The 19,615-nt window shown below is 41.2% G+C and overlaps 1 protein-coding gene across 2 annotated transcripts; it reads right to left on the bottom strand.

Moving 5' to 3' along the window:
* Nucleotides 1-39: 39 nt before the first annotated feature.
* Nucleotides 40-19,382, bottom strand: Btg3 (BTG anti-proliferation factor 3). 2 transcript variants are annotated; one of them, XM_059277825.1, is made up of 5 exons: nt 19,359-19,382; nt 14,917-15,095; nt 10,288-10,425; nt 5,701-5,908; nt 40-719 (listed from the first exon to the last, which is right to left on the bottom strand). In XM_059277825.1, exons 2-5 carry the CDS (start codon nt 15,087-15,089, stop codon nt 480-482), a joined length of 759 nt encoding a protein of 252 aa, XP_059133808.1. In that variant the 5' UTR covers nt 15,090-15,095; nt 19,359-19,382; the 3' UTR covers nt 40-479. The 2 variants fall into 2 exon arrangements, with proteins under 2 accessions (XP_059133808.1, XP_059133807.1); XM_059277824.1 differs by lacking the exon at nt 19,359-19,382 and adding an exon at nt 18,496-18,520.
* Nucleotides 19,383-19,615: the final 233 nt, after the last annotated feature.

The following is a 19,615-nucleotide window of genomic DNA, read 5'->3' as shown; positions in this document are numbered from 1 at the left end:
TGCCTTTTCCTTTTCTTATGTACAGAACAAAACCACACATTGTCATGCCTCAAACTACTTTTTATTTGCAACTACATGATTTCACGCAATTCTTCTAAATAATGACATAAAATAGATTTCCTTGTATATAAATAACTTACATACTCTCCATAAAGTAAATGCTCAAAGGTGCTAGAACACATCGCCCACTCCTACAGTGTTTTTGTATCCAACAGAGTCAATGCACAATATATAAATACTTAAGTCCAATAGTAAAAACTCAGGCACTTGACTAACTTTAATAAAGTTTCTCAAACTATTTCAATGTATCTAAAGTGCATATATATACTTTTTTAAGAAAGATTATTCTCAGTAACTTTTCTATAAAAATAAGTTTGATGGTTTGGTCCATCTAACTTCACTACCAGTATGAACTTTTAGTATATCTTAAGGTATATTCTTCCTTTCTTTCAACATGACATCACCACAATCAAAAGGAACTAGTGAGGTGCTAACATGTGAGGATTAATCCAGTGATTCCGGTCACAGTGCATTCCAGGAGGAGGTACCCAGGTCACTGGAATCGGACGGTAGGCTTTATTCTTCCTTCCTGGGTTGGGATAACCAAATGGCACAGGAGGTGGGTAGTGAGACTGATGGCCATTCCCTCGGTACATTCCTGGCTTTTTTCTGGGCAATGGGTGCCACATAGGAAGAGGTGGGAATATCAGTTCTGAAATCTGTAGGAAAGAAAAAGCATCGAGTAAATTCAAAGGAAAAAATAATCCACGTTTTCAGTAATGACTAAGTTTCAGGCTGCTCACTAAACACAAACTACCACTTATCCTAGGAGTAGTTCTCAGGGACATCCCTTTGGTTAGGTTTAAATATGTGAAGAAAGAAAAACCACACCTCATTAATAGGTCACATGACTTTCTGAATGAAGAAAAACCTAAATTAAAAATCTTCAAGTATCAAAGATGCTAACACAGAATGAATGGTAACTTCTAAGAACACAATAGGTTTTTTTTTTTTTTTTTTTTAAGTAGATAAGCAAGGAGTCACTCATGGAACTTTGAGGCACAAATTTTCATGCCCCAGTCCAAGGTCTACTACAAAATAATGAAATCTTAGGGACAGAGGCCAAGTATTTTGACAACACTTTTCAGATCATTCTGCTGTAGCTTGTTTATTAGTACTTGGGCCCAAGAATCTTAGAGCATACTCCTAAGTCAGGGGACATCAAGTTCACATTGCTTAAATTCTCATCAGCAGTTTTCTACTTCTTTGCTTAGAACATTACACCGTATGAATTTCAGATTCTGATTCTAATCTGTCCCTCTAAACGTGAGATGTTCTCTTTAATAGTTAAAATTCTGTAGAGCATCTAATTCAGATGGTGCAAATGGCATGAACCAATTTTGTGCATATCTGAAAAGATTCTGTATTTGTACTTCTGTGCACATCTAAACCCCCCTGCAGTTTTCACACTTTCTTAGTAGTACTTAGGAAGGAGTACAATGCTGACTAGTAGAGCAGAAGGAGAAATGTCAGTTTATACGCCTTATGAGATCCAGATCCAGATCCAGCTGCTTTCATTGTGTTCTAATTTGTGTTTCATTGAGAACAAATGAGATACAACACATTTTCATGTGCTTTCTGGCATTTATGCAATTTTTGCTCAGTATTTATAACTTCTACTTATTTCTTAATTAGGTGATTTTCTTTTATTGCTATTATTACTGCTACTATTATTGTTGCAATGCCGAGGATAGACCCTCAGGCCTTGTGCATAGGAGGTGACTGCTGTACTACTGCTATATCCCCAGTTCTCTTTTCCAGTTTTTATCTGAGACAGGCTCTCACCTGCCCAAGCTGGCTGTGAATTTGTGATCCTCCTGCTGTTCCAACAGGCCTATTAATTCTTTTGAAGGGGTTTTTCAAACTGTATTCTGAAAACAAGCCCTTAACACATGTGTGTAACAAGAATATACTTTCTGTAGCCGGGCGGTGGTGGCGCATGCCTTTAATCCCAGCACTTGGGAGGCAGAGCCAGGCGGATCTCTGTGAGTTCGAGGCCAGCCTGGGCTACTAAGTGAGTTCCAGGAGAGGCGCAAAGCTACACAGAGAAACCCTGTCTCGAAAAACCAAAAAAAAAAAATATACTTTCTGTGATTTGATCATTTGTTTTCTTCTGGTTACTTACTAAAAATGTTTAGTTTTGCTAAAAATCAATTTTTTTATGCTTTTTGTGACTCTTGGAAGACATTTTCACGGTAATTCTCCGTATTTCTTCATATATAACACATTAAAAATTTAGCTTTTCTTATATTGAGAGAGCTATGATCATCTTAACTCCATTTTTTGGTGCATGACTATTAGGCAGTGTTGGGGAATATTATTTTAAGGTGTGTTACTTTTATTTACGTGGCATTTGTTTAACTCTGTGAAGCTGTGTTACTGTGCCTGTCTTAAACACCTGATGGTCTAGTAAAGAACTGGCCAATAACAAGGCAGGAGAAAGGATAGGCGTGGCTGGCAGACAGTATAGGAGAAAATTTTTGGGAGGAGGAGGAGGAGGAGGAGGAGGAGGAGGAGAGATCAAAGAGTGAAGAGAGGAAGAAGTAACCAGAGGAGGACTCCAGAGGCCAGCCACCCAGCCAGACAGCAAGCTACAGAGTAAGAGTAAGATTTACAGAAGTAGGAGAATGGGAAAAGCCCAGAGGCAGAAGATAGATGGGATAAGTTAAGAAAAGCTGGCTAGAAACTAAGCTAAGCTAAGACTGGGCATTCATAATTAAGCATAAGCTTCCATGTGTGATTTATTTGGGAGCTGGGTGGCAGCCCCCCCAAAAGAGTAAAAAAACAAATAACAACAAGGCAGCACTTAGTTCTATTTTTGGCCTTTTCCCTCCTTGTTTTAGAACCCATTCAAGACTCTCCCTCTAATTGCTCTGGCATTCTAGTGTGAGAGTGGTGAGTGGGGTATATGTATAAAAGTGAGCCTATTCTGGAATTTCTATTTTGTTCCAAGGATATATCCTTAAACTATTAGTAATCTTGATACATAGAATAGTTTTATATTCATGTCATCCCTCAAATTTTATTTTCTTAAAAATCTAGAATCAATGTGTTAATAACTTTGGGATTTTGATTGAATTGAGTCCATAGATCATTTTGGAGAAAGATTGAGAGCTGACTTTAAGAGTAATTTCTAGAAACACCATAGAACAGACACCTTCCCCTGCCAGGAACTATGAATGTTAGTGTCTTTATTAGATAATCCCCCTTTAGAAAACAACTAGAAAATGAATAATCAAAATCTCATTACACCCACATGTTAAGGACTTGTTTCCAGAATATACCTTAAAATACTACTCCAATTACCAAACAACCTGCTCATCTCCGAGTCAAGATAAATAGTCAGGAGGTTAAAGTAGAACTGTATCAACTTCTACACAAGGGCTTAGACAGGAGTATTGTTTCTCCTGTGACATGTTTTGTTGAGGAGTGGAATGCCAAAGAGAAACATTTTCCAAAAAAAGCATGTAAGATACCTTAATTTCTTTCTATTATTATCTATTAACATCTTCCTATTATTCTAATAGGCTTTTGTAATAGGGAAAGATAAATGTCACTGGGTTTTAAACTTAAAGGTCAATTTACTCACAAAGACTTAATTAACAGCAGTCAGTTTACTTTGGGACTTATATTTTTTGCTTGATTGAGTAAAAATAAAATCACCACATTTGGATGATTTCCAGGAAATAAATAAAGGTAATTTGTAATATATAATGCAACATCCTGAGAGAAAAATGCCCTAAATATTTATGATTTGAAAAATGATCTGAAAGACAGCCACAAACAAAACAAAAGCAAAGGAGAGTAACCACAGCAAAACCTGGTGGTGAGCACCCCATGGAAGGGCACGGGAGAGGGAACCAGAGGAGAGGGAAGAAATTACTGTTATTTTATACTGTTGTTTGTTTTCAAGACAGGGTTTCTCTGTGTAACAGCCTTGGCTGTCCTGGATCTCGCTCTGTAGATGAGGCTGGCCTCGAACTCAGAGATCCACCTGCCTCTGCCTCCCAAGTGCTGGGATTAAAGGCCTGCGCCATCACCTCCTGGCACTGTTAAATATTTTACTGTTTGTATTTGGAAGTTCTTTTTTTTTTTTATAGCTTTAATAAATTATTTTCTAAAAAGAGTTTTGCTGAATGTGGTGGCACATGTCTTTAATCCTAGCACCCAGCGGGCAGAGAGGCAGGTGAGTCTAGACCAATCTGGTCTATGTAGTTGGTTCCAGCCCATTTAGAGATAACACAGTGAAACCTTCCCCTAAAAGAAAAGTTTTGTAGAAAGGAAGCCTGTGTTAAAGTATAGACATATACTTCCAATATGTGATAATCTTTTTTATCCTTCCTGTCAATCCAAGAAAAAATAATTAAACAAGAGAGGGAGAAATTACATTTCAATCAGGAAATATTCATTATATCATATGAATTTGAAAGTTTAGTTTTTCTTTCTTTTTTTTTTTTTTTTTGGTTTTTCGAGACAGGGTTTCTCTGTGTAGCTTTGCGCCTTTCCTGGAACTCACTTGGTAGTCCAGGCTGGCCTCGAACTCACAGAGATCCGCCTGCCTCTGCCTCCCGAGTGCTGGGATTAAAGGCGTGCCCCACCACCGCCCGGCTGAAAGTTTAGTTTTTCATACTCAAAAGACTCTTATTAGGTACAAGTTTTTGTATCATGCTAACACTGCTCTTACCATAAACTTGGCATGTTAAGTTACATCTAATTTAGACTAATAAATGAAGGTACATTTTAAAATATACTAAAAATATAAAGAAGTACATATAGAGAATAAAGTTCCTCAAAACATCTATATAAATGTCTGACTGAAAATATTTGTTTTCCTTTTGTTAAAGACTATTGCTAGTCAAAATTCTAGAAAGTAATTAACATTTTTTAATATATAAAGTAAATGAATCTGTAATGTAAATGCATTTGCTATATGATGCTTCCATTGGTAGAGCAGTAAGGATGACTTTCTTTTCATTTTTACATAAAAAACTAACCAAAATATAATTCAGTAAAATTTATCTTTAATGATGGAAAATGGGAATAAGACAATTAACCTAAATATATAAATGAAATATTAAAATATTATAAAAAGTTACTGGTGATTTTTTTTTAAATAAAAGGACTTTTTAATATAATCAGGAATATTTATTATGAATTCTCTTTTGGAGGACAGCATATTTCTTTAAAAGAATACTTATTAAGTTACTGAGGAGTGGAGCACTTTTTTTTTTTTTTAAAGATTTATTTATTTATTATGTATACAGTGTTCTGTCTGTATTACAAGCCAGAAGAGGGCACCAGATCTCATTATAGATGGCTGTGAGCCACCACGTGGCTGCTGGGAATTGAACTCATGACCTCTGGAAGAGCTGCCAGTGCTCTTAACCTCTGAGCCATATCTCTAGCCCCTGAGGAGGGGAGTACTTTTGATAAACTGACTCAGAATGCCAATTTGCCTCTCAGAGAAGCAGCTTCGTGTGTGTGTGTGTGTGTGTGTGTGTGTGTGTGTGTGTGTGTGTGTGTATAAAAGGGAAGAGCTGAGATTCAGAATACTCAACAGAATCCTGGCAAGCATAGCATGGCTAGCTGGAGTAGCTGTAACCTGCTAATGTCCAGTAACAGGAAGTGTCCCATGGTTACCTGGTACACGGGGCTTGGTGTTGCAGTCACTGAACTCGGTTTCACTTCCACTTCCTTGCTTGTTTCTTCATCTGAAGAGGAGGATCCTGAATGATAATCAGAGGTCACCTTATCAAGAGCCCTGCTAACTTTCTTGGAAATCTCATCCTTGTTCTCATCCTCATTTTCAAAGCTGGCAACGATGAATGCATTGTTTTTCTCTCCATACCTAGGTATACATAAAAAACTTACAAATCATATAAAAAGCAAGAAACATTTTTAAAAATAATTAAACAGGTCTGGTCATGCCACTGTTCCACAGCAATAAAGGAACCATCCCAGAACTGGACTGTGCACATTTAATATCCAAAGCACAAGTAGGTTGTAATTTTCTTACAGCTCGTCTATTCAAGTATAAATAAAAGTGGCTATATTCTCTACTGACATCAAACAAAAAGTGTCTGAAACATCACAAGGGATCTATCTCTTTATTATGTTTTGTATGTATCAATGACAATTTCTATATATTAATATTTATTTCTAATCTATTTCTAAATGGCCACTGTCCAAAATCAACTAGAAATTTCCTATATTTACTTTGACAGGGCCTGTGGGGTTTTTGGAGAGTGGGTGGGGAGGTGTTATTTTTTGTTTTTCGAGACAGGGTTTCTCTGTGTAACAATCCTGGCTGTCCTGGAACTCAACTTTGTAGACTATACTGGCCTTGAACTCACAGAGATCCGCCTGCCTCTACCTCCTGAGTGCTGAGATTTGATTGCTGGGAATAAAAATGTATGTCACCACCACCCTGCTAGGGCCTGTGTTTTTTAAATTTACATACAGACAAAAGATTTCTGACAATTACTAAAATTAAAGGGAAAATGAAGATAATAAAGGAGATTTGCTTGAATTATATTATGTTATTTAGATTTATAGAAAAACTGATCACCTTTAAAAACCTTTTTAAGAGGCCACTGATCCTAGCACTTTGTAAGCAGAGACAGAAAAATCATGAGCCTTGAAGCTAGTGTGACCAAATGCACCCACCAAATCTCTTTGGGCCTTAGTTTCCGATGAGGATGAGGAAGCCAGAGATATTTCTGGGCCATCTCTCCAGCTCAATCCAGCAATTCTGAATTTAAAATGCCTAGCAGTTTGGGTGAGTTACTCATAACACAGAATACATGTAGTATATATAATTTCACATTTACTTAAAATGTGAAATTGAAGCACGTCTTCATTTTTTTTCCCCACTAGTAGAGTTAAAATTCAGGGAAACCAGAAAGGCAGAGAATAAATTACTGCCTTTGTAGAAACATAAATCTACTACAAAGGCATGCATATAATAACTGAAGGACCTGTTGTATTAACTAACTCAGCTCTCTTTAATAACCAATTAAATTGCACATCTTTGTTTTTGTGTTATTTTGGAATGAGGGCTTCATAGTAAATGAAACTACTGGCTACATTACTGTAACATTAAGAATATACAGTTAACTCCTTATGAGAATTAGTAATGGACAACTTTTAAACTTTCCATCTCGATGTATTGCTAAAACATCAAGGCTAATTTAGTTATTATGAAACAAATCGATACTTATCTAATGCTCCTTAACAGAAAAAGATTGTAGATATTACATTAAAGTTGTAAAATAATACTGAACAGATAAAGATGCCAGCTATTCTTAGACTTCTCTTCATAGGAAAAAAAAATCTATTATTTATTATGTATCTTCAAATATTTCACCAAGTGATAACCTACTAAGTTCTATGTTATTCTCTATGACAAGGAAGAATGCTCTCTCTAAATACATCTCAATTTTTATTATAGCACCTTGGCCTCAAGTATACCAATGTGTTATTTCTTATTTTTAATTTTAATTATGTATACGTTTGTGTGTATGTTCAAAGCGAGTGCTAGTCCCCTTGAATGCTGGAAACATCACATCCTCTGGAGGCTTAAGTTGGTTCTGAGCTACCTTACATGTGTGCTAGGAACCAAATGAGTCCTCTAGAAAAGTAGTACATGCTATTAACTATTTCTTCAGCCCCAAGTTACTGTTTTTGAAGACAGATATATTTCAATTATATATCTACTACATCAGCACAGTTCTAATTTTCAGAACGTTTATCTTTCCAGTTTGGGTTCAAAAACACATTTCCTTATCTCAGTGTTCTCTATTAACTCACATAGATCAGATTGTTATGTTCTTTGGAAGGGTTCTGTTATCAGGGTGTATACACTACAATGTTAAGCTAATTTGTATTAGCTGTTTAAAAAAAGCAACAACATACCGGGCATGGTGGCTCATGCTTTTAATTCCAGCACGGTGGAGGCAGAGGCGTGTTGATCTGAGTTTGAGACCATCCTGATCTACAAAGCATAGATACTGACCTGTGGCCTTATCTCAGAAAGAAAAAGACAAAGAACAAAACAGCTCTACACAGTAGCCAGTTTGGGGAAAAATCATGATCATGTATAAACCTATTAGTAGGTACTGAAAATAAACTAATATGATAAAACAAGAGTAGGTTTTTATTATCTAGCATTATTAAGGATGAACTACCCAGCTGGGCATGGTGGCACATACCTTTGCCTTTAACCCCAGCAATCGGACCTCTGTGAGTTTGAGGCCAGCCTGGTCTACAGAGGGAGAGCCAAGATAGCCAGAGCTACACAAAGAAACCTTGTGTGTGTGGTGGGGGATGGGAGAGTATATCCAGTAGTATATGGGGGGTACGGGGGCAGAGTAGAGAGTGAAATGTAAGGGCTGAAGAGAGGGCTCAGCAGCTAGGATCACTTGTTGCTCTTCCAGAGGACCTGGGTTCAAGTCCCAGCAACAATATAGAGCCTTACAACTATCAGTGACTCCATTTCCAAGGTTCCATTGTCCTACTCTGGTTCTCTTAGGCACCAGCATGCACACAGTGCATAGACATACATTCAGGCAAAGTCCATACACAATGTATCCTGTGTAAGAACTATGTCTAGCATTAAGAATGTATAGGTCTTTGTGGAAAGAAAGTGAAGAAAATAACACAAGCGATTGAGAGAGTTCAAACAATGGGGTTTATGCCAGTTATACACACACAAAGATCCTGCACATATCAAAGACTGTAAAGTTTGTAACATCTGATATTAGGAATAAATTTTTTTTTTTTTTTTGAGACAGGGTTTCTCTGTGTAGCTTTGGGGTCTGTCCTGGAACTTGCTCTGAAGACCAGGCTGACTTTGAACTCACAGAGATCTGCCTGCCTCTGCCTCCCAAGTGCTGAGATTAAAGGCGTGTGCACCACCGCCAGGCTTGGAATAAATCTGATAAGGTTATTGCTGATACAACTTTAAGCAGTTGTCAGTACTGACTCAAGATTAGGAGGGATTGGCTGTCCATCTCAGTGACACTGTGATGGTTCTTTATTTCGTGTAAACTCGGGTCTTTAGCAGGATTTCAGTGGGTAAAGTCTCCAAAGTAACACCCAAATAACACTGAGTTCTTACTCAGTCCCACAATTAAAGCTGTCTTGACTGTCTCTGATCAAAACTTGACAAAACTTAGTCTTCCTTTTTCCACAAACAAAACAATGTTGAAAAAGCTCTGCTTTCATGAACCTGTACCTCCCCAGTTTTCCAAGGCAATACCCTTATATCAAGTAGTCACTGGGGTTTTCCTGATAAAACTTAGAATACACTTGTATTTTTTTAGTATTACTTATCTTCATTACAGATGAGGTTAAAGGCTGTGACCATCTCTATAGTATATAGCTAGATTCATATCAAAAAAGCAACTTCACTATAATCAATGGAGAGGCCAACAGAATTGTACTTTCAAAACTGTGGGAGTTCATGCTACTAGTTGATCCTGCTTCTTCTTCCTGGAGAAAACCAGCTTCCCTACCCTGCCACCTAGTTACCCTCAATCCACCCTTCACATAGCAGCTCAAGTAACACCCACTCAGCAGTCTTTTTGTCTTTGTGCCACTTAACACTGTATTTTGTGAAGTTTCTAATATGGCACAAATAATACTATGCTGTAATTTGCTTACAATTTCTTCTCTCTTATTACCTTTGAACTACCTAAAGAATGTTGCTTTAACTTCTCAAAACTTCACAAGTGCCTACTTTACATAATGTTTTTTATTAAAAGTTTAAGTAGATTTCACGTCTACCAGCCTTCTACAGTTGTTTAAGATGGCAGAAGTAATTTCTATTATGAGAATACAATCTTTAGAATGTTACTAAAGCATCTGAAAACAGAAACAAGGTAGTGATGGAGACCAACTACAGGTCACTGTCCTACTTATTTAGAATCAGCTTCTCCCAACTTGAAGAAAGGGGTGTGCCAGTCACATGAGTGAAACAGTGACAGGTGCCTAAGGTCTGCACCTCTTGGTGTTAGTAAAATCCTTGGCAAGGTTCCAGGAAAACCTTGTTCTGAGTTCTTCATGGTATAAAATAGATCCCACCCCCTTACCACCACCTTCAGAGGGTAACTTCATAAAGCTCTTTTGAGAAAGCCAGGCTGCCAGCTCCTGGCTGTAGAGACATAGACAGGACACACAGGAGGAAGTTTGGTAAAATTGGTTCAGCTGCTAAACATGGAGACTCACCGACAGCACACCTCACATGGATCCACCCAGAGTGTGAGCTCTTTGGGCAAGCCCAGGTCACTGTACAAAATGCAGCTCTTCTCACAGGCTTTCAGGACATCTGGATCAACTCTCTGAAACTTATTGACACGAATGCATCTGCAACAAAACAGAATTAGATTAATAGCTAGAATTGATTCCCATCATAAGTCTTCTCTATCAATATATGAGAAAGTGAATGATAACAAAATTCCCTGATGGAGAACCTGGGAGATTCTTAAGTGTGAACTTCAGGCAAGAGAGGCATTATGAAGGCTGCCCAGCCTGGTGAAAACAGAAGGAAGTACCTGTGTGAGCCCAGAGCAAGCACCATTTCCCCTAAGTTATCAGAGACCACTAAACAGTGCATAGACATCAAATAAGCAGAGACCAAAATGGTTAGAACTTAGAACTCTTAACAGTTTGGAGGGGTGGGAGAAACAAGAGTCTCATGTATCCCAGGCTGACCTCAAACTTGCTATAGAGCTGAATGTTATTGGAACTTGTGATATACTCTCACTTCTGCCTCTCAAATGCTGGGATTAGAGGTATGAACCCTCACACCCGCTTTATTACAATGCGGGAGATCAAACCCTAAGCTTCATGTTAGGTAAGTACTCAACCAACTGAGCTATCTCCCCAGCCCTGACATTGCAGAGTTTTGCAGACTAAGCTGATAAAATCTGGAACTAATAAAACACTCCAACCAGTGCCTTAAATATTACTAGAACTTTTTTGTGACAAGTTTTATTGCTACTATTTTATATCCCAGGTAAAAAGCGTGAAATCCTAAGGGAGACAGCTTTTACTTCATCTATAATTGTCTCAAACGTAATTATTCAAGGACAATAGAACCATGCATATCACATACTTATTAATAATCCTAAAACATTATTACTTCATTTGATGGAACTTGTGTTACACAGGACTTTCTTTTATCTAAGTTGCCAAAATAAGTTGGTGAAAATTGAAAATTAGTAAAGCCTGTTACATTTTAACCTAGGAAATGCCACGCTCACCAATGGAATGTAGAAAATATAGCCAGCAGTGTAGGCAGCACCCTCCTCATCGCCTAACCTGTTGCCCCCTTGTACTGTACTAAAAAAAAAATAATAAAGTTTTTAGCCAAGTGACTAAATAGTATCATGAATGCAAAAATGTACCTTAAAACATGCATTCTGCTTAAGAGGAAAAACAGTAGCTACAATAGAAAATATGAAATATGGGCTTAGGGATTTAGCTCAGTAGTAGAGCGCTTGCCTAGCAAGTGCAAGGCCCTGGGTTCAGTTTTCAGCTGCAGAAAAAAAGAAAAAAGAAAAAAAAAAAAAAAGAGAGAAAATATGAAATTTATTTTATTGCTTTCAATCTTTCAATCAAGACTCAACCAAGACAATCTGGCATTAGTACTCCTCTTAGAATTTATCTACTGGGTAAAAGCTTAGATAAAGTGTTTCACTTCTCTACCATAACTGAAGATATGGAATATGGACATAGAAGTGAACTGACAATGACCATCCATTATAATCTGCTTTTAGGATATAGTGGATATAGCTCAGTAGTACAGCAATTGCTTGAGTTTCTATGTTACTGGGCTCAATTCCAAGCACCCAATAATAAGAGTGATAAATTCTGTAACTAACAAAAGACCACTCAACCAGTGTTTCAATTCCTGGTATAGTACCAATGTGATACTCAGTTTTTGTTTTTTTTTTTTTCCTGGAGGCAGGGTTTCTCTGTGTAGCCCTGGCTATCCTGGACTTGCTTTGTAGACAAGGCTGGCCTTGAACTCAAAAAGATCCACCTGCCTCTGCCTCTTGAGTACTGGGATTAAAGGCTGTGATATTTAGTTTTTAAAGTTAAGCTGTTTCATTAGCTGATTTTAATCTTCACTAAAAAACGTTCTCATACTAATAATACATATTTCTAGAATACAGTAATTCTTTTTGATCACATACTATGCAATAGACAGCTTCCTATTAACTGTTTTTTGTTTTGTAATTTCATGACCTAGCTATTATTTTAACCTTGTAAGGGAAAAAAGGAGGTAGTTGAGGAACTTGTCCAATATCACACACCAGTGAATCTAGACTTCAAATTCCGGCTAACAACTCCAAAGTTCATGTATAGCTTAGAAATGGTGTGCTTGCCTAGTGTGTATGATTTACAGCCTACAAAAACCCTCTCTCAAAGCTCAACCACAGTTCCCTATCATTTCTTTTTTTTTGTTGTTTTCTTTTGTTTTTCAAGACTGTCCTGGAACTCACTCGTAGACCAGGCTGACCTCAAACTCAGAGATCCGCCTGCCTCCACCTCTGGAGTGCTAGGATTAAAGGTGTGCACTACCACCACCTGGCTAACTTTTCCATTCATTTATTTATTGAAAGCGTTTCCCTGTGTTACAGCCCTGGCTGTCCTAGAACTCAATCTGTAGACCAGACTGGCCTCTAACTCAGAGATTTGCCTGCCTCTGCCTCCCAAATGCTGGGATTAAAGGTGTGTGTTATCACCGCCCAACTCCCCCTTAACATTTCTTAATTGTACTACTAAAAATAACAAATTCAGAGTAAAAAATTATTTTATGGTCTATAAGATGTTGCTTCATCTTTTTTATTAGATGGACCCATCCTTCGGATTCTAATGTTCCACAGGTTATTCAAGTTCCATGCACAAAGTACAAAGCAGTTGAGACGGTGGAGCTCTTCATGTTTACATATCGTAATCATGAGAGTGATGAAGAAGCTAAGCTTTAAAGTCAGATATAATGCAAAGTTTGTTTTAACAAATTTAGGTACGTTATATATTTTTATGCTTTTTTTTACCCTATACACTGGGACTACTTTTCTATTAACTGTTCTTTATATGCAAGATTGTAAAAGTTACATGAAAATAGTATATTATTTACTTAATGCTGATGGTTCTTTTAAATTTTTTGGCAATTAAAATATGTAAGAGACTTTTGTATTCATCTATATTTGTCTGCATTTCTGATTATGTTTCCAGATTAAATTCTGAGAATTAATGTTCAGAATATAAGTATTTTTACAGGTCTTATATTGCCAAACTGTCCTCTACAAATATCTCATTTGTATAAAATGTAGAAAAACATTTTTAACTTACTAGCTACATGCCTACTTGTATTCATAATATTGACCAATTTACTAAGAAACTTGGGTAAAAATGAAGAAACAGTACAGAAACTAACTCAGCTTATTCTGTCATCAGACTATCACACCCCAACTGGCCTTAAGCCAGTACTAAACAACAAACACTAAGAACTGTAGCTGTCACTTCAGTCTTGGATCTATCTCTCAAGTAGCTCTGTACTTTAAGTGCTAACCAAGAAGACCTTCCTATGGACGACCTCCTAAGTACTGGTCTGTGGGACCAACGGTAGGGACAAATGTGAACAAATAAAAGAGTATTTCTGCAGCTGTCTGTCACCAGTTAACCAGTGTTGCCCTTTAAATTCTGAGCCATGTCCACAATCTCCATTATGGTATGACAGCTAGTTTTAGGAAATGACTTATTTGGCTTCTCAGTAGATACGTCTATACCAAAGTGAGCATGCCGGGGCATGTTTTTCTTATACAGCTTAAAGAAAAGGCTGCTCTTCTAGCTGTACATGTAACTTACAATCAGAATACAAGGCAGTTCCAAGTAGATAGTGTCTTCCTTCCTAGTGCTGAGACTATGGTGGACACGAACTCACGAAAACCTGGTGTCATTCAAGACTTGATTTAAAATCCCCAAGCCAGTATTTATCACCTGAAGTACACAGGTGAGGTACCTTCAACTGGCTTATGACACAAAGGAGAGAATATAAATGAGATCATCAGAAAGGTCAAAAAGATGTTATGCCAATTATCTTCTGCTGTTTGTTTATTGAGACAGGGTCTTTTGATATAGCCTTAGGTGTCCTGGGACTATGTAAACCAGACTAGCCTTGAAATCACAGAAATCCCACCAGCTTCTGCCTCTGGAGTGCTAAGATTAGAGGCGTGTGCCACTATGTCTGGCTCTGTCTAATTATCTTATTTTCCCTTTTTCTTTTCTTTTTGGTTTTTCTAGACAGGGTTTCTCTGTGTAACCCTGGCTGTCCTTGAACTTGCTCTGTAGACCAGGTCAGCCTCAAACTCAGAGATCTGCCTGCTTCTGCCTCCTGAGTGCCAGGATTAAAGGGGTGTGCCACCACTGCCTTCTTCAAAAGAACATACAGTATGTACTTTACCTTTAGATACAATGTGACTAATTTCCCTCAACTCTTAATTATCATGCTCATTTAGAAGAGATTAGGAATCCTTTAGATTTGTGAAAAACCTTAAGTACCCACGATAACTACAAAGTGTACTTGGACAGGAGCCAGTGTAGTCACAAGAAACAAACTGACGAATCTAGAGCTCTGGTCTCCCAAGACTAAGCAACAGGATCCATCAGCAAACCTTTGTACTTTAAAATGAACAAGAAAATACCACAACACCCCAGAGTTTTGTATTTTGCAGATAAAATCATAATAGGCACAATGTTCTAAACCTTTAGTCTTCTGGCCTTGTAGCCATTACACAAATTGATCTTCACTTAGTCCAATTTCAACCATCCAATCTAACTCTTTACCTGTAGGCTTGTCCTTTTGATGGTTTTTCTGGATACCAGTGATTTTTATATTTCTCCTGAAGTATTTGAGTCAATTTCTCAGCAAACCTCTCAACGGCTTCTTTTTTCAACTTGTCATGTTTTCGAACCAGCCTCGTGAAAAAGAAGACGACAGCAGCAATTTCGTTCTTCATTTTTCCCTGTAAAGACCAAAGTGTTCTTAAAAACAAAACACAAATCCGAACAGCAGCAACAACAAAAACTACACGCACGCACACACACACACACACACACACACACACACACACACACACACACGCATGCACGCACAGGAAGATAAAGTTCTGTACAATATGTCCCCTTACAGCTTTCCCCTCTCCTTTCAATTTTACCTTGTATACATGTCCAGTAATAATCACTAATGTTTTATCATCCTCAGAGACCTATTAGGAAATACTACTGGGATTCCTACTACTTAGTTTTAAGCAGTAGTTCAGTGAAGAACACATCATATTGCTTCTGATGACTAAAATAAAACCAAATAACACCCCAAAAGAATCACTGTAATAGATACTACACCAGTTTTACTAAATAAGTCAAACTCTAACTCAAATTACAAATTCGGTGAGATGATTTGAAACAGAAAACAGAAGAGTACATTTGAAAATCCAGTACTCAGGGCTGGAGATGTGGCTCAACAGTTAAGATCACTTGCTCCTCTTGCAGAGGATTTGCATGGTAGTTAATAACGATCTGTAACTCGGGGGGGGGGGGGGGGGGGCTTTTAACCTTCCAGGGTACCAGGCACACATATGGTGGCCATACATACATGCAGGCAAAACACCCATACACACAAAAAGTAAAGAAAAAAATCATTAAAATTGAGTACTATAGCTTCATTTTGGAGAAGATTTGTAGTTCTCTCTAAAGGTTAAAGAGCTATGACATTTCCAGTAATTCTACCAGCTAGAAGCCCAAGAAAACAAAAACATATGCCCCCACAAAAAACATGTACAGATATGTCCATGGCAGCACTAGTCATACCAGCTACAAAGTAGAAACATTCCAAATACCCACCAAATGAGGAACAAAGTATGGTATACACGAACAATGGAACTGGCAATTACAAGGGATGAAGTCTTAACATGTGGCACAAGATGGGAGAACCATACACACACACCATGAAAAGGCAAAGCAGCAGCACACAATACTACATATTGAGATTTCCCTCATTTTAATGTCCAGAACAGGTAAGTCTACACAGAGAGTAAACAGACTGAGTGGCCTAGAGGCAGCAGGCGTGGAGGACCAGGAGGAAAACTTCTGGTAGGTCCAAGGTTAATTTTCTGCTGTGCTAAAAGTATTCTAAAACTGAGTACTGTCCTGGCTTTACAACTCTGACTATGCCAGGAGCACTTGTTTATTTCAAATGGATGAGTTGTATATATGAATTATACTTCAATAAAGCTGTTACACATTAAAAGTTTTTTTTTTTTTTTCCTGCACTGAGTATTTTTGTATATACTCTTTCAGGAACATATATATTTTCCTAAAAAGCTTAGACAAAATAGTGAATATTGAAACATAGTCAACAGAACATAAATTCAGGATCACTCAAAAAATTAAATAATCAGTCACGTTTTGGAGCTGCATCAAGGACTCTTAAAATAGAAAATCTGATTTGTCATTGATTAATCCACAAAGGCTGTTCTGGGGTTGTTTTGAATACATATATGCTTTGAGATGAGCTCATTCATTTGGCAGATGAAAGTAACTTGGAGATCTTCAGATGCAGCATTTCCTAAGTAACGTCATCTTTCTGGGCGCCAATGACAGGCCCTACTGTATTGATTATAACTGGTAACTAGCTTAACAACAGTCAGTTCGAACAAATCAGAAACAATGACAAAAACTCAGGAACACCTGGTTCTTTCAGCTTTCTTTTCTCAAACTGCTGTTTTAAGTTTCTTGTCTAATGCAAATGCAAACAAGGGACCTCACTGTGAAACAAATTCTATATAGTTATCTGAGCTGTGTCCTGGCAGCCACGCTCACTCTGATCCTGCATGGGAAGATAAGATACCCAAACCTTCCTCTCGGACTCTCAGAACGCCAAATTCACCTACTGCTATCACCGACTGGTGGATGGAATCCTCACAGAACAGTGTGTGGGCACACAGAACTTCAGTCTACTACAACTGCCGTACAACCTCCCCTCTCCTGAAAAACGTGAGGCATGTCCCACTTTACGAAGCTTCATTTTTATACTTCATGTGTAGCACCTATGACGGAACAGAAAACCCACCGGCACTGAATACACACTTTGGGCAAGAAAGTTGCTTGGTGGAACGACAGAAGCTCCACTCCCCCAACAAAACGAAAGACTTACAGGAAAGAGATGGACTGATTCCTAGAGCATTCTCATTCATCAATTCGGCCAGTATGTGCCACATAACAGAGTTTGGGGATTTGCTTTTGTTTGCTCCGTTTCGTATCAAAAAAAAAAATAAATAAATAAAATAAATAAAGGAAGGAAAGAACCACTTAGTGGTTGCTTTTGGTTTGTAACAGAAGATGAGTCATACGGACTTATTTATTTTTCGGTTTGAAGGAATGATGACTGGAAAATTAACCCCCCCCCCCATCCGTGTTCCAGGAGCACCAAAGGCAAAAAGAGGGAGGTCTAAAGCCGGGGTGGTGGGGGTGGGGGGGCACCACGGAAGGGACCCATCAGACCTGAAGCGTCTAGTGCCACCCACACTCCCCCCCCCTCCCCACCCCAAGCTCCCATTTTCAACACCGCTTGGTGACGTCATCCCGGGACGTCGTCACCGCGGCGGCGGCTGCTCCTCAAGTTCTACTTTGTTCCACGAGCCCGGCCTTCTAGGAGTTTAGAACTTTGTAGTTTCCCCCCCACCCCCACCCCTACCCTACCCTACCCTACCCCACCTCGCCCCTCCCCGGGAACGGGAAAAAAAAAAAAAAAGCCAATCGCAATTTCTAGAAACAAGTCCCTTCTCCAGGTGGACGCTGCCAGGGTGGAGGGGGCGGCAAGCGTGGTCGGCGGCGGGGCGGTGGTGGCCAGCGGGATCCAGATGCGGCCGGCACGGGGTCCCGCAACCCGGCACGGGTGGGGACCCCACCCCTGCACACCCACACATCCACACACACATCCACACACACACACACACACACACACACACACACACTCCGGAGGGGACGGCCTGCGCGCCGCGTCCAACCTGTGCAAGCCGGCTCGCCCCTGCCCGCCGATCGCCCGCCCGCCAACCCGCCCGCCCGACGCCCGCTGTCGCCTCCCCGGAGGCGGCGGCAGGCGACGTGGCACGCGCCCGAGGGGAGGCGTCGCCCGCCCTCCCCTCCAGGACCCGCCGCCGCCGCCGCCGCCGCCGCGCATCCCCTCGGCCGCTCCGCTTCCGACGTGGCGGCGGGCGCGCGTCCCGACCTCCCCGCCCCGATGCCCTGGGCCCCGCCGCGTCCTTCTCCCCCCAACGCCCCCTCCCGCCCCCTCCGCTTCCCATGCCAGGCCCGCGCTCTCCTCTCCGCCACCGCGTCTCCCTCGGCCGGGCCCGCTCTCCTCACCGCCGCCGCCGCTCCGGGGGTGGGTGGGTGGGTGGGGGGGGTGCGTGGGGAGCTGCACCCTCGCCGGCTGCGACCGCGTCCCCTGGCCCGGGGGAGCCCGAGCGCGAGGGCGAGCCACGAGCGGGTCTCGTCGTCCGGCGAGCGCTGCTGCTGCTGCTGCTGCTGCTGCCGCCGCCGCTGCCGCTGCTGTGGCTGTGTCGTCGGGCCGCCGCCGCCGCCGCCGCCGAGCGCGCGCCGACCAGACTGGCGGGCCACAGAGCGCGCGGCCCAGCCAGCCAGCCAGCCAGCCAGGCAGCCAGCGAGCGAATGAGCGAGCGCGGTCCCGACGCGGCGCGCCGAGGGGCTCGGGGCCCGGAAGAAGGGAGGGGCGAGGGAATGGGCGGGGCCCCTGCGCCGCGCGGAACCAATACGCGAGCGCTCTGGGGGCGGGGCTTCGCCTGGACACGCCCCCTCCCGCGCCGCTCAGCCCCCCCCTGCGCGTGCCCGCTGCCCGCCCGAGGCTGCGCGCGCTCCCGGCCTGGGTTCCGACGGCCAGGCTCGCACGAGGCCGCGGCGCTTCCAGCAGGAGCCACCCCCGCCCTCCCGCGATGGGGCCGGCGGGATGCAGCCTCTCGGCTCTGCAGTCCCTCCTCCTCCTCCTCCTCCTCTTCCTCCTCCTCCTCACGGGAGTCCTCCCTCCCCTAGTACGACCCGCCTCCCTGGTGCCCGAGGGCAAGTTCCATCCCGATCTCCACCTGGCTTCGAGGGCAAGCACCGAGGGCAGCTTGGCGCCGACTCTCCCCGTCCTTCCGGGCCCTGAAGTCACTGGCTGCTCCCTCCCCATTCCCCCGTACGTGAGATAGCTTGTGAAAGATAACTCTTACCTGAGCACTTTGCTGGCTCCATCTGAGCACGGTAACCTCCTGTTGAGATTTTTTGTTTTCTTGTTTTTTTTTCTCTGCTGGGCAGGGACTTAAGGGGCGGCCCCAGGGATGGCCCAATGGACGAAGCGATCCTTGAGTGGCCAGACTTTCTATTTCTGAGGCACTTTAACTCAAGGACTTCCCAGGAATAAAGCTTAAGCCTTGACTAAACACATAAGAAAGGGGAACAATTTCTTTCCATCCCTGAGGCTGAACAG

Source organism: Peromyscus eremicus, chromosome 12 (genome assembly GCF_949786415.1).
Source record: "Peromyscus eremicus chromosome 12, PerEre_H2_v1, whole genome shotgun sequence".
In the NCBI taxonomy this organism is placed as follows: Eukaryota; Metazoa; Chordata; class Mammalia; order Rodentia; family Cricetidae; genus Peromyscus; species Peromyscus eremicus.
The sequence above is the reverse complement of the archived record's forward strand: the minus strand, read 5'-3'. Positions and strand labels throughout refer to the sequence as shown.

Excerpts from the sequence above, each read along its gene's own strand:
- Btg3 (XM_059277825.1), bottom strand. The coding sequence starts at position 15,089 with ATGAAGAACGAAATTGCTGCTGTCGTCTTCTTTTTCACGAGGCTGGTT. Across the intron at positions 5,909-10,287 it reads CCATGTGAGGTGTGCTGTCG|GTATGGAGAGAAAAACAATG; the intron begins GTGAGTCTCCAT and ends ATGTATACCTAG. Across the intron at positions 720-5,700 it reads CACCAAGCCCCGTGTACCAG|ATTTCAGAACTGATATTCCC; the intron begins GTAACCATGGGA and ends TCTTTCCTACAG.